Raw genomic sequence first — 15663 nt, 5'->3', positions numbered from 1 at the left:
CCACACCTACAGAGAAGCAGCAGTAACAGGCCTAGGCTGCACAGGCTAGGCACAGAGATACCACACCTACAGAGAAGCAGCAGTAACAGCCAGTACACAGAGATACCACACCTACAGAGAAGCAGCAGTAACAGACCTAGGCTGCACAGAGATACCACACCTACAGAGAAGCAGCAGTAACAGGCCTAGGCTACACAGAGATACCACACCTACAGAGAAGCAGCAGTAACAGACCTAGGCTGCACAGAGATACCACACCTACAGAGAAGCAGCAGTAACAGGCCTAGGCTACACAGAGATACCACACCTACAGAGAAGCAGCAGTAACAGGCCTAGGCTACACAGAGATACCACACCTACAGAGAAGCAGCAGTAACAGCCTAGGCTACACAGAGATACCACACCTACAGAGAAGCAGCAGTAACAGACCTAGGCTACACAGAGATACCACACCTACAGAGAAGCAGCAGTAACAGCCTAGGCTACACAGAGATACCACACCTACAGAGAAGCAGCAGTAACAGACCTAGGCTACACAGAGATACCACACCTACAGAGAAGCAGCAGTAACAGGCCTAGGCTACACAGAGATACCACACCTACAGAGAAGCAGCAGTAACAGGCCTAGGCTGCACAGAGATACCACACCTACAGAGAAGCAGCAGTAACAGGCCTAGGGCTACACAGAGATAGGCCCACACCCACACCAGAGAAGCAGCAGTAACAGGCCTAGGCTACACAGAGATACCACACCTACAGAGAAGCAGCAGTAACAGGCCTAGGCTGCACAGAGATACCACACCTACAGAGAAGCAGCAGTAACAGGCCTAGGCTACACAGAGATACACACCACACCTACAGAGAAGCAGAGAAGCAGATACCACACCTACAGAGAAGCAGCAGTAACAGTAACAGGCCTACAGAGAAGCAGCAGTAACAGACCTAGGCTACACAGAGATACCACACCTACAGAGAAGCAGCAGTAACAGGCCTAGGCTGCACAGAGATACCACACCTACAGAGAAGCAGCAGTAACAGACCTAGGCTACACAGAGATACCACACCTACAGAGAAGCAGCAGTAACAGACCTAGGCTACACAGAGATACCACACCTACAGAGAAGCAGCAGTAACAGACCTAGGCTACACAGAGATTCCATTTGAATAATCAAGTCATCTATGACAAGCATGCGGTTTTCTAGTGTTCTGAAGAACGCCAGTCTCAACTCGGGTCAATGCAACTAATCTCACCTCAGTGAGCAGGAATCTACAGACACTACAGAGAGGGAAATGGATAACCCAGCCCCAAGTCTCCCATTTTAATATGTTCAGGCAGCATGAATTATTCTAATTAAATGTAAATCCCCCTGTACTAACACATATAGCTGCCGTGTGACAGTCATTCTACAGTATCTTCCCTTTTCCACCAACCCAAACATTACTAAGAGACGAGGCCACATCTAAATGACATAACTAACAGCCTCATACTGTCCTCTCTTAGGAAGTGTTTCTTTTTGTTGTTGTTGCGACTGACTCAAAAACTACGAAACAGAATCACCTCACAAAATAGGCTGCAACAAGCAAATAGGCTCATTTGAAATAAATGTGGCAGTTTTTTCTTTTTAAGAAAGAAAGAGAACCAAACAGGTCTCGCCGTCTCTGAGATGATACCACAGAACATGATGAGGCTACGTGATACTGGCACTGACAGACGAGCCGATGGTGTTCACTTCCACGAGAGCAGTTCCAGGAACTGCCTTTAGCTGACGAACAGCATCCATCTGTTCCCTATGGATACAACTTAGCTGAACATTTTAAGGAGGCCTGTTCAGACTCTCTCCGATCGATTCACCTCACTTTCGGTTTGAACTTGCAACGCATAATTGAATGAGATACCATCAAAATTCCATCCTCTGTTCATACATCAAACTAAATCGCCCATCAGTTCTTTAGACAAAGAGAGAAACCTCAAATTCCCAAGTAATAACACTACTATTTAAAAGGCTCGCTTTAGAGTCTAAACCAGTCCAAAGAGAGGTACTCACCAGACACTAAGACATAACATTAGGAGTACAAACTAATCCCTAACTCCTTCCATCTCACTTTGAGGAATTAAACCGCTCACTCAGCCAGTGACTACCATTAATCAAACGAGGGCAGGGGAGACTCTCAAAGATGAGTTCCACGGCTTTCAGCACAATTTACCACCCAATATGTCCTCGCATACGTGGTCTGCTGGCCTGGCACCTCACATGAATTCTGCATTCAGCTAGCCCAACAGTCATTCCTCAGATGATCGAGCCCAGTGAATAGTGAGGAGACAAACTTTCCTCAGTAAGAGATCAAATGACGTCATCACTTTTAGTCATATGTACAGGGCCTATAAAAATGAGAATCATACCACAGAACGCCTGGCAACACCACCCTGTGACACATGCAGAAATTGAAGATGAGAGAGTTGTTATAGAACGTGAAGTCAGTCAGCACATCACAGGCCCAGGAGACTTGAGAGAGAGGCTACACACTTACTGAAGTCTCATTACTGACTCTGCACGCTCCACCCCAGAGTCTGGTTTATACAGTTTGTTCAATGGCTATACGGTATGAAAATGACGCACCACTTTCCAGGAAGTAGTATTGTAGTTACATTTTTGTAGTCTTTTTTAAAATGGTTTTCAAATGGGTGAAAAACGAAGCGGAATGGTCTTTAACATAACTTCATAAAAGGCATCTGGCAGAAGTAAATTCCACAAACACTAACATAATTTTCTATATACTGTATGTTAAATGAGTGTGTTGTGATGAATGTGATGATATCATCACCAAGCCCGTTGGTTGACCTGGGGCATCATCACCTGCACAAAGTTTTCAGAAGTCAAAAGTGGCTGTTGATGTTCAAAATGAAATGACTGACCGGAGTCAACACCAATCAGATATCAGGGAGGGGCTCAAAAACAACTGCCTGGAGTAGGATGATGGGCTCTGCTTTTGAGGGCAGGGGAGGAGCTTACCGGGGAACCAATTGCATCATCTTAACAGCCGAATGCATAGTAATGCCGCACAGACTACTGGAGTCTAGTCCAGGGCAGTAAGATGCTGGTATGGACTCAGACAGACTGTGTCATCAGATTTAATCAGAGAGGGAGCAGCAGGGGCATGTGGGGATTAGGTGCCCACACCTACGTAACGACAACATATTATCTACCAGCTGCCAAGTCTGCAATACAGACAACAAGTACAGTATACTCCAACTCCCATGGGGCTTTAGGAAAATGTATCAAACTCTGGAAGCATACATGTATGATCCCTTAAAACCTGGAAGCTCTGTGTGTTTAGAGCAGGATACACAGCAGGGGTGTATTCATTATGTTGTGCAAAAGAAAACATTTATTGTTTAAGAACAAAACAGAAGCAAGCAGAGCAAACGGAATGAAACAGGGAGGGACATACCAGAATTTGTCCAATAGAAACTCTAGTTGTCGTGGTTTATTTTGTTTGGAGTAAACTAAATGCAACAGAATCGGTGTAATGAATACACCCTAGAGCTCTCCAAAATTACCCTGGACATTCCTGACATTTTCACCAAGGGAAAAGCTGACAGACTGTTGATCTCTGGGACACAAACAGACACTGCTGTCTGGCTGCCCAGGTTCCTCTGGATACCAGGTGTGTCAGTAGACTTGAGTTACTGTGCTGTGGATGGGCTTGTTGTGGCTCTATTGAATTACCAGACAACGATGCTGGACACTGTACCAGACAGACAAACTACTCTGAACTGACGATAGGCTTACAACATGCTATATCTATAGGGTGTGTGTGTGTGTTGACTTCAAGCCTCTCCAACATGCCTTGAGAAGACATGCAGCAAAAGGTTGGAATTGGAATGAGATGACGCACATGAATTTGAGCCGTGTGAGTCAGTCCCTAGTGGCTGACCTCGTCTCTGTGAGAGCCAGCAGAAGACCCAGGGCTGGGAAAGATACACGGGATGAGGGGATTTTAAAGTGCAAATTAAAACACGCACAGGACTTCACGTCTCTGTTGTGGTACAGACACAATCTCAATTGAAACTTTACTTTTACGCTGTCACTTTTACAACAGCTTGCAAAAATGACAGCCTCCTTCTTGGGTGTTGGTCTGTTCAATAAACATGTCAAATAGCAAACCACTAGCGAACCAGACACCAGAGAAGCCTAGCCTGTGTTAGGCCCACTTACTGAGGACATGGCTGCAGTGCCCACGGGCCCATTCTCTCCCCCTCCTCCCCCCAGAACCAGAGCAGAGACTTTAATTAGAACTGGGTAATTAGAAACATCCATCCTCGTGCAGTAAGGCTGCCTGATGATGCTCTTCTGAGGCAGTGGAAAACAGGAGAGCTGCCAGGTCCTCCACCAGGCAGACCTGTGCTACCACAACAAGGGGAAAAGAATATGCCGCTACTTCTTCTCCCTCACAGACCGACCAAGGTGGATGAATTGAAGGAGAAACAGAGTCTGTGATACTCAGGCCTTTTCAGGTTCAGTAAAAAGGTGCTTCCTAAACCGACTGGTTTCAGCATTAAAGCCTTCATCAGGGTGTCATCATTCACCACCACCACACAGAACAGGATCTGGTACCAGAGCAGCTGGAAGCTCACGGTGGCTAATGCAAGGCTATGACAGAACCATTACAGTCATTACATTAGAACGACATTTTACAAGACAGACCTCTGTGCTGTTTAACAGTCAAACCATCCCCCCTATATATAATGTATGTGAATCACTGAATAGGCTCAGCTGCCCCTATGAGATGTTCTGAGAGACAGTACAGTGCTTTCTATTTAAGGAGAACAAATGTATTTTCCGGTCACAAAAACAAGTCATCCTGCGTGTTCTTCCTCCGACGAGACCTCTCAGGAACTGAGTACTGAATGGGGCTTCACTAAACATCCTCCTCCTCACACAAACAGCCTGCCAGCACAGCAGCTACGAGGTAGAACCCACAGACCACTGACTGACACAACCCATTACGTAACAGTTCATATCATTTCAGGGCCTCGTTTCTCAAAGCTAAAACTACCGGCGCCCATAGGGTGCTGCCAAGAGTCATTCTTCTGGTGAGTTTTCCATTGGCCTGTCCAAGAGCAGAAGAAACATTATTCTCAGCATAAACAAACCAGATAGGCTGCCATGCTACGCATCAGGGTTCGTAACGGAGTTCCGTTCAGACTCGGGAGGCGTTGGGCTGAGAGAGACGTTGTTCATCCTCAAATGGTTAGCATGGTCTGTATGCAACATGGCCTCACGCTCTTTACAAAACATTCACATTTCCTTCCAAGGGAAACACTCATAATGTACAGATGCAGTGGGTCTTTCTGCTCTTCACAGATATTTCATCAAACGGGTGTAAGCCTTGGCCTGCGCATCAAGCCTCGGCCTGCGCATCAAGCCTCGGCCTGCGCATCAAGCCTCGGCCTGCGCATTAAGCCTTGCCTTGGCCTGCGCATTAAGCCTTGCCTTGGCCTGCGCATTAAGCCTTGGCCTGCGCATTAAGCCTTGGCCCGCGCATTAAGCCTTGGCCCGCGCATTAAGCCTTGGCCCGCGCATTAAGCCTTGGCATTAAGCCTTGGCCTGCGCATTAAGCCTTGGCATTAAGCCTTGGCCTGCGCATTAAGCCTTGGCCCGCGCATTAAGCCTTGGCCCGCGCATTAAGCCTTGGCATTAAGCCTTGGCCTGCGCATTAAGCCTTGGCCCGCGCATTAAGCCTTGGCCCGCGCATTAAGCCTTGGCCCGCGCATTAAGCCTTGGCCCGCGCATTAAGCCTTGGCATTAAGCCTTGGCCCGCGCATTAAGCCTTGGCATTAAGCCTTGGCCCGCGCATTAAGCCTTGGCCCGCGCATTAAGCCTTGGCCCGCGCATTAAGCCTTGGCATTAAGCCTTGGCCCGCGCATTAAGCCTTGGCCCGCGCATTAAGCCTTGGCCCGCGCATTAAGCCTTGGCCCGCGCATTAAGCCTTGGCCCGCGCATTAAGCCTTGGCCCGCGCATTAAGCCTTGGCCCGCGCATTAAGCCTTGGCCCGCGCATTAAGCCTTGGCCTGTGCATTAAGCCTTGGCCTGTGCATTAAGCCTTGGCCTGTGCATTAAGCCTTACACTTCAAATATTTGCCTACAGGGAGTTCCTTGCTCACCATGACATCTTGACATATCCTACAGACTGGTGACGGCTCAATCCTAACCCAGCCTCGCCATGACATCTTGACATATCCTACAGACTGGTGACGGCTCAATCCTAACCCAGCCTCACCATGACATATCCTACAGACTGGTGACGGCTCAATCCTAACCCAGCCTCACCAGGACATCTTGACATATCCTACAGACTGGTGACGGCTCAATCCTAACCCAGCCTCACCATGACATCTTGACATATCCTACAGACTGGTGACGGCTCAATCCTAACCCAGCCTCACCAGGACATCTTGACATATCCTACAGACTGGTGACGGCTCAATCCTAACCCAGCCTCACCAGGACATCTTGACATATCCTACAGACTGGTGAAGGCTCAATCCTAACCCAGCCTCACCAGGACATCTTGACATATCCTACAGACTGGTGACAGCTCAATCCTAACCCAGCCTCACCATGACATCTTGACATATCCTACAGACTGGTGACGGCTCAATCCTAACCCAGCCTCACCATGACATCTTGACATATCCTACAGACTGGTGACGGCTCAATCCTAACCCAGCCTCACCATGACATCTTGACATATCCTACAGACTGGTGACGGCTCAATCCTAACCCAGCCTCACCAGGACATCTTGACATATCCTACAGACTGGTGACGGCTCAATCCTAACCCAGCCTCACCATGACATCTTGACATATCCTACAGACTGGTGACGGCTCAATCCTAACCCAGCCTCACCATGACATCTTGACATATCCTACAGACTGGTGACTGCTCAATCCTAACCCAGCCTCACCAGGACATCTTGACATATCCTACAGACTGGTGACGGCTCAATCCTAACCCAGCCTCACCAGGACATCTTGACATATCCTACAGACTGGTGACGGCTCAATCCTAACCCAGCCTCACCAGGACATCTTGACATATCCTACAGACTGATGACGGCTCAATCCTAACCCAGCCTCACCAGGACTGATAACAATGTGTGAGATGTTCACAAACTCATACAGACAGTTATTGATTTTTTCCCCGCCTCATTGTGTTGCAGTCTGTTTTCAGAACACTGTTTCCTTTCCCAGGCTGAGGGGACGTGAGCAGGCTACCCCCTGCCAGTAATGCTGTGGGGTCACATTTTTTCACAGGTCGTGGTATGCGGCTCCTAAACACGCAGGATGTTAGGCAAGAGAGGAGACATATCCTTGTCTGATCTCAGAAGGGCGTTTTTTGTCATGGTAGGGCTGCACGATATGGGCAAAAAAATATAATTGTGATTATTTTATTATTGCGATTATGATTTGGCTTGTGATAAATATCCAAACACTTGGGTAAACTGTTAGAATAATTTAAAAATCATTATTTATTTTAAAAAGTAAAGTGGACCGCAGCATCGTTCTTGTTTGGAACAATCGGTTGACTGCATTTGACCTAACAGAACAGAGCGCAAACTTAGTGGATGTAAGAGGAGGAACTGCGATCCTTGAGGGCAAGCCTTGCTGTGTGTGGAAAGCAGCAGCAGGAGAAAAACAGGATTAAACTAGAAAAACGGATGTTACACACGGCTGAGTGGCATTTCAAAATATTGTATGTGATATGGATATTGAACGTGTCCGTATTGCGATTTCGATGTAAATCGATTCATTGTGCAGCCCGACCTCATGGTTGCCTATATGTGGACACCAGAGAATTAGATTTCAAGATGATCTCAGCTCCCTACCAGAAGCTCCAGCATATCTGGGAGGATATGGCATTACTCTTAAACTTTAAGGATTTACTGTCAGAATTTGATCATCCTGGCCTCTCCTGCGCTGACTCACTGACTTATTATAGACAGCCTGTATTGTACAGAAACAACCCAGCATTGAATGTGTAACCCTCCATCCCCAACCTCTGTGGACACTGACCTGTAGTACCGGGACTGGAGGTATGTGGAGCACACAGCCTTGGACACGTGGCTGGCTGAGCCAAAGTCTATTACCTTCACCCTGTAGGGCTGCCTGACAGGGTCCACCAACATAATGTTCTCCGGCTTTAGGTCAGCGTGGATCAGGCCCATGGTCTTCAACTTCCTCAGGGCCGTGGCCACCTGCTGCAGCACGGGTCGGATCACCTTCAGCGGCAGCGGGCTGAACTTGTTCTGCTTGAGGAAGTCATAGAGGTTCTGCTCCAGCATCTCAAACACCAGGCACGTGTGGCTGCGGTGCTGGAAGCACTCGAAGGCCCGCACCAGGTTGTGCTCATCCGCGTTCTCCCCGCTCAGCCGGGCTAGAATGCCCACTTCTATCTGGCCCTGGCGCGCGTATGACGGGTGGTTCTTCAGGATCTTCACCGCCACCACCTCCCCAGTACCCCTCTTCCAGCACTTTACCACCTGTCCGAAGGTGCCGCGGCCCAGGAAGTCCAGCACCTCATACGTGTTCTTCATGGAGCACAGGACCTCGTGCTGCACCAGCTGGTAGTCCCCGTCACCCCCTCCTGCTCCGCCCGCCGCTCCCTGTTTGGTTGGGGGTCCTCCTCCGCCCCCTACAGCCGTGGGCAACCCAGCTGGATTCCCCCATTGGTCGTTTGCATCATGGCTGGCAACATGGACAGATCCTCCACTATCTGCATGGTGCTCCCGCGGTTATCAAGCTCCTCGCTCTTACGTTTCAGCCCACATCGCTGAGCGCTGTCGGCCAAGTTCAAACCTCCACAATCACCCTCTTCCCAGTCACCTTCTGTCTCTTCCTTCCTACCTCCTCCTCTACCTTCCTCCCCCCTTCCCCCTCCTCCTGTCGCTCCACTACTGCTGCCTCCCCTGTCTCTGTCCGTCTGCTCCTGCCCCTCGCCCTGCCAGGGGACTGGCCCTGTGTCCTGGGGCTGCTGGGCCTCCGCCGGGCCTGTTCCTCCTGTTCCGTTCTGCTTTCTCCGTACCCCACGCACGGCCACCGTCTGTACAGGGAACTCCTGCCCACCGCCACGCGTTCTCTCGCCCACTGCCAAGTCTCGGGTCGCAAAGGAGGGAGCAAGTCTGATCGGGTGCGCTATGCCAAGGGTTCTGCCGTTCAGAGAAGTCCACGGTTGGGCTCTCTCATGGTACACACAGCTGCTGGGCTCCACTTTGACTTTCTTCACGCTGCAAAGGGCACTAGTCTGTGTTTGATAAATGTGTGGTGGGTAGATCCAGACTTGTGAGGCCATACCTGGACAGAGACATTCAAACGAGAAGAAAGACAATGTTAACATATTATCAAAGCTTGATCCACCTACTTAGGGAACGTCGTTTTGATGCTCACACCCACACAACATCATCTAAAATACTAAACAGCAACTGTAAAGGTTCTAACTATAGCGTTAATGCAAAGAGCAGTGTGAAAGGTCAAAGTGTCCTATGGGAATCCATTTCACCACGGACATGACATGTGATTTCAGTTTAGGCCCAGTTCAGGTCAATGAGGTAAGTGGCTATGAGGGGATGTCATCCAAATAAAATGACACTGGGCCTAAATAAATGTAGGTGTATTTTCATGTATTCCTGCTGGATGAGAAAGTCCAGTCTGCATAGTGATATAAAAAGACCATGTCAACAAATGACTGGAGGCTGCCGATTGGCTGATTGATTTGCATAGTGAAAAGAAAAGGTGACCTTTCCAGTTGTTCTGAACAAGCTGCACACACACACCTGTGGTAAAAAACTTCACTATACAGGCTAGCCTAATAACGTGCAGATATTCTCCTGTTTTTATCCTTCTGATTAAATATTTTCTTCATAAACACAAGACGGAAGCTGCATTTGTGCTTTACACCACGGTGCCATTTCTCAAGAAAACGATGGAAAAGTACTGGGAGGGGGACATTTTTTCCAGAGCCTGCTCACTCTGAATGTTTGCATGTGCAATTGCATAATAGCAACACAAAATTCAGCAACACAGCCCCTCCATTAAAACATCATGAATGGAGATAAGTGCATTAGCAAATATAACCAAGCAACAATCTTGCCGAGTTCAGCAAGAACAACCAGAGGCTTCCACACTGCTCTCATAATGACACTTGCATCACTCTAGGGATGACATCACAGCTGACCTTTAGCCCGTTACAACCCCACACCAAACACCTCCACAGAAAGAAACCCCACTCCCCCCACAGCCAGAGACACCAAGCTGACCAATCAAGTGCCTAGCAGAGGGAAGAAGATACGCTCCGGTGGAGTGTTCTAGAACACCCTCACCATTCCTGCCTCATCCACTGGAGCCCCCATACCACCTCCACCGGAGGGGATGACTAACTTCTCAAAAAGGTTTGGATGACCTTTCCCTGACGTTACCATGCATCCCACAGCGGGTCTCTAGGCAACCGATGTGTTCGAAGAGAGTGGTTGAGAGAGAGAGAGAGAGAGAGAGAGAGAGAGAGAGTGAGTCTCAGAGAGAAGTAGGGGGGGCAGAGCCCTAGCATCAGGTCTACATGCCAGCCAGCTCCTCTCACATTACACAGCTCAGAGAGGAATGCTCCTCCCTCACACCCCCCTCTCATTTTGAGAGAAAAAAGAAAAACAAGAAGCGACGCCATCCCAGCAAATACCATGGAAAATATTTGGAGATTGGATGAGGTCTTCGGGCTTGGGCTAGTGAGGGACTAGGATAACGTGATACGTTTTTATTCATATTCTGTGGGATTTTTTGGGGGAGGGGGTCTAAAGAGAGGTGGCAGCTGTGGCGGGTGGCAGGGCGCCCTGGCACAGTGACCTTATCAGAATAGCTGTCCGTGTGCCCTGCCTGGTGAGCCCACAACCTACTTCCTTTCATCTGGAGCCCGTCCAGTGACATCAAAGTGTCTCTTCCCTGTTGGCTCTTTGACTAGAAATCAACGGTGCATTCACCTTGACAGATTTAGATGCAGAGCATGCCTCATCCCAAAGCCCCGTCGCTAGACTGCTGGAGCTTCCAAAAGACAACCCTGTCTCACAAATAACAAGACTGTGGGTGGTGAGTCACAGACAGGGGCACACTGTTGAGTAGACAGCACCTCTCCAAAATGAGAAGAAAATAATTGTTCCCAAATTACACCTTCCAGATTTAGTGGAAGGAGCTATAATTACAGGTGCCAAATGAGAGAACAAACACCTCGCTCTCAAGTCCCCAACTTTTCAATGATAGCAGGAACATGAGGCTCAATAGCCAAGAATGGGAACTAACGTTCCTAGTCATTGCCTACCTGTCTTCACTCTCATTCTCCTCCATGTTAGGAGATGTTGTCCTCTCTCTGAAGTTCAGTGAGACACACCCTGATGATTCCCTCCATGGGAGTTATTAGGAGGACGGTGGAGAACTACAGTATACAGTCTGCCCGGGTTGTGCTCAGTAGCAGCAGTGCAAAGCAAAAGGGAACTTCAGAAGTGCGCACTATTCAACAGGCTACAATCACGTGCTCGCAGAAAGGGGAGCCTGCCAATTCCTGACTCGCTAGACTGACTAGGCAGGCAACACTGGGTAGCTTCTGGACTGCTTGTCGTTTCAGCTTTTCTACACACACCTTTTAGGCTTTAGCTTTATTCAGAGGTTGGCCTTGCTAGCAAACTAAATAGTGGCATTAATCCATCAAAATCAAGTACAAAGGAGGGAAAACCCCAAAATATTAGGCCCACTGTGGAATGAGTTTGACACATGTGCACTAATGTGATGAGGCACAGATTAGGGTAAGGTTGGTCAGAATAAGACCAAGTAACCCTTCTCCATACACATAGTGTTCAGAACAAGCTCAAACTGGAGTGGTAGGGTGAGGACAGGAAATGGCTTTTGGTCCCGGAGGCCTACAAGTTGAGACTAACCCAGTTCCTAACAGTAGAATCAATGATTACGTAATTAAGTAACTCAAAGGGGTGTGTTTAGTTTTGAATGACGGGGTCATATCAGTTGGCACCACAACAAGGCTTTCAGTCAGAGAATTAAGACAGGTCATCAAACAAAAGTAGAGGCAATTCCATTTTGAAGAGGCCATTTCAAAGCCAATTGAAATATTCCCTGTTTGGCCTTTACATTACGGAAATGTCCCAAAGGAACGCTCCATTCAATTCCTGAATTGAAATTAACGAACATGGAATCCACCCCAACTCTGGTTGTTGCTTGTCATGAATGGCAGAAACCAGCTTGGTCCTAAGAGAAGGCCATCGAGCTCTCAGCAGTTGTGCCGTGTCACCACAGAGAACACTTATCATTGTGTGCACCATGTCCTGCTGTTCCTACAGTATGGAAAACAACCAAATCGCCCAGTAATCAGCAACACATCAATACTGGCCGCTCCACTCTCCTAATGTTCTGTATAGCCAGCCGATGACGTTAGACCTCAGCAACTGACACAGTCAAACCCTGATACAGATAAGGTTATCTAAAATGTTAACCAACCTTTACCCCTCCTTCCTCATTCAACTCCAGCCATAGACAAACTACCGCCATACTATACATGATCTCTGCTCTGCCAAGAAGGGAGAGGCTAGTCATAACCTGCAGGGGTTAGGTGACTGCACAGGCCCACTGAGTATTACATAGACCATCACATCGATCTCAGGCAGGAGAGCGCTAGCTTACAGGAAATGATGCTGCTCTCCTCATTTAGCCCCCCGGGGCAGGAGCAGACAGGTCGGTGGTGCTTTCTGGAAGAAAACGAGAAGAAAAAACCTCTCCATTTTTCAAAAGAACATTTGACTCCCTGCGCCCTGTCGCTGACAGTGGCAGACAATTACTGCCTAAACGAAGAACGAAAGAGAAAACAAACAGATGCTAGGAGGAGGGTGAGACTGGACTGCTCTGGAGCCTGAGGGAGTAGCTCTGGTGCAAGATGGATAGCGCTCCAGGAAGGGTGGTGTCCAGTTTACTGGCCTGATTAGCAGCCCACACTGTGCAAATATTAACCCAGCGGCCATCCCAGTGTCTGTCTGACCAACACCAGTGACTGGGAGAGGAACAGAGGGAGCGAGAAGCCAAATAGCTGCTCTGCTTGAAAAAAAACCCCACAGAACATAGGAAACACAACCGGGCTCCTCAAAACAACTCTCAACCCCTGTGGCAGAACAGTGGATCTGTTGAGATTAAAAGAAAGTAAAGGAAGAAAAGCAAAAAACATCCCAAAGTTTAATGCCGAACTGTCAATCACTGGGCCTGATATAGACTGATGGTAAAATCCCTCTCAGCTGACAGAGTTGTGTTAAATGATGTCGCCTGCGTCGTCAGTTTAGACCAAGTACTGACCGTTTCACATGAGCAGCCAAGCCTCCAGTCTCCCCGGTCTGAATGAGACCATGTGGTGGAAAAACACAGCAATCCTTGGCTGCACTCGGGCTAACTGCTCCAATCCCCTGGCTTCCGCTTACTCAGACAACAAAGTTTCCAGAATCCTTCTTCAAGAAACCGGCCGACATTTAAAAGAGAAGAAAACATGCGTAAAGTCCGACCACAGGAAGTGCAGGGCTGTCTGTCACAAACCACTGCGGAGGCCCAGCCTCCTCTAGAAAATCTGCTCAACGGAAAGCACCACACAGGCTGTGTTGATAACAACGGTAGGTCTGTGAGCCACCACTCCAGCCCCTATTCTGAGCAGGCAGATAAGGCCTGTCCTATTCCTCCGACTGCTCTACACAATCAGGCCCTATGGTGCCGTTTGGTGACAGGGCACTGAGAATCAGGCCTTTGAGACACAATAATGCTATCAAGCAGCGACCATTTTCCCTCTAAATGGGCTTTTTGTGTGAAACATCAAACTGATAAGCTAGCGGAGCTATAAGTGGACAGTGTATACTCCCGTTCTTAAACACCCTTCCCCCCCTTTAACAGTGGTGAAGGCTTCTGGGACAAAAGGCGACTGATGACTCGGTTCTGACTTAGAATACGTGGACAACTAAATACCTAGGTGTCTGGTTAGACTGTAAACTCTCCTTCCAGACCAACATCAAACATCTCCAATCCAAAGTTAAATCTAGAATTGGCTTCCTATTTCGCAACAAAGCATCCTTCACTCATGCTGCCAAACATATCCTTGTAAAACTGACCATCCTACCAATCCTCGACGATGTCATTTACAAAATAGCCTCCAATACCCTACTCAACAAATTGGATGCAGTCTATCACAGTGCCATCCGTTTTGTCACCAAAGCCCCATATACTACCCACCATTGCGACCTGTACTCTCTCGTTGGCTGGCCCTCGCTTCATACTTGTCGCCAAACCCACTGGCTCCATGTCATCTACAAGACCCTGCTAGGTAAAGTCCCCCCTTATCTCAGCTCGCTGGTCACCATAGCATCACCCACCTGTAGCACGCGCTCCAGCAGGTATATCTCTCTAGTCACCCCCAAAACCAATTCTTTCTTTGGCCGCCTCTCCTTCCAGTTCTCTGCTGCCAATGACTGGAACGAACTACAAAAATCTCTGAAACTGGAAACACTTATCTCCCTCACTAGCTTTAAGCACCAACTGTCAGAGCAGCTCACAGATTACTGCACCTGTACATAGCCCACCTATAATTTAGCCCAAACAACTACCTCTTTCCCTACTGAATTTATTTTATTTTATTTATTTATTTATTATTTATTTATTTTGCTCCTTTGCACCCCATTATTTTTATTTCTACTTTGCACATTCTTCCACTGCAAATCTACCATTCCAGTGTTTTACTTGCTATTTGGATTTACTTTGCCACCATGGCCTTTTTTTTGCCTTTACCTCCCTTATTTCACCTCATTTGCTCACCTCGTATATAGACTTGTTTCTACTGTATTATTGACTGTATGTTTGTTTTACTCCATGTGTAACTGTGTTGTTGTATGTGTCGAACTGCTTTGCTTTATTTTGGCCAGGTCGCAATTGTAAATGAGAACTTGTTCTCAACTTGCCTACCTGGTTAAATAAAGGTGTTCTCAACTTGCCTACCTGGTTAAATAAAGGTGAAAGAAAAATGACGACTGGAGGCTCTTTAATTTAGCAGAGCCTCCAGAGTGTCAGCTGCAGGGCCCTGGATATTATTACCTCCTGAAGCCCAATACGCCCCCGTCGTCATGTTACATCACTCAGAGCTGCTGGGTTTTCAGCAGCCTTCAGCTCAAAGTAATTGCACGTGGTTGACCTTTGAACCAGGCGGTCATTAAATTGAGGGGTCGAAAAAAAAAAAAAGAACACACCTGTCCTCAGACCAAATAACCCAGTGAGGGGAGAGAAAGAAACTGTTTTGCCCGAGATGTGAAAAGGAGCAGGGCGCGAGAACTATAACAGCCCAAACTGGTGGAAAAACGATTAAAACTAATTGTGGAAAACACATCGCCATGTAAGTAGGCTTAGTTGGGATTGAGGCAGTAACAGGGTGCAAAGACACCCCGACTTTAAGAAAGCCTACCCTAGGGGATGTTCTCCACATGGGCTTTTTTGAGGTTTGATTCATTTGGGGATCTAGGCCTTTACAAAGCACATCTCTCTAGCTTGTCCCGCACACAAGTTATATTGCAAGCACAACCAAAATGTCAGTGGA

General features: G+C 48.0%; 1 protein-coding gene across 1 annotated transcript in view; it reads right to left on the bottom strand.

Annotated features, from left to right (window-relative positions):
- Positions 1 to 11514, bottom strand: part of LOC115117353 (homeodomain-interacting protein kinase 3-like) — an 87233-nt gene extending 75719 nt beyond the window's left edge. Inside the window, 3 exon segments of the mRNA XM_065011182.1 lie at positions 8079 to 8730; positions 8733 to 9356; positions 11365 to 11514. Of these exon segments, the coding sequence (XP_064867254.1) occupies positions 8079 to 8730; positions 8733 to 9356; positions 11365 to 11380 (1292 nt within the window). The 5' untranslated portion in view covers positions 11381 to 11514.
- Between the last annotated feature and the right edge of the window lie 4149 nt (positions 11515 to 15663).

The sequence above is a fragment of the Oncorhynchus nerka genome, linkage group LG27, assembly GCF_034236695.1.
Source record: "Oncorhynchus nerka isolate Pitt River linkage group LG27, Oner_Uvic_2.0, whole genome shotgun sequence".
NCBI lineage: Eukaryota > Metazoa > Chordata > Actinopteri > Salmoniformes > Salmonidae > Oncorhynchus > Oncorhynchus nerka.
Note: the sequence above shows the minus strand (reverse complement) of the source record. Positions and strands in the feature narration are given on the sequence as shown.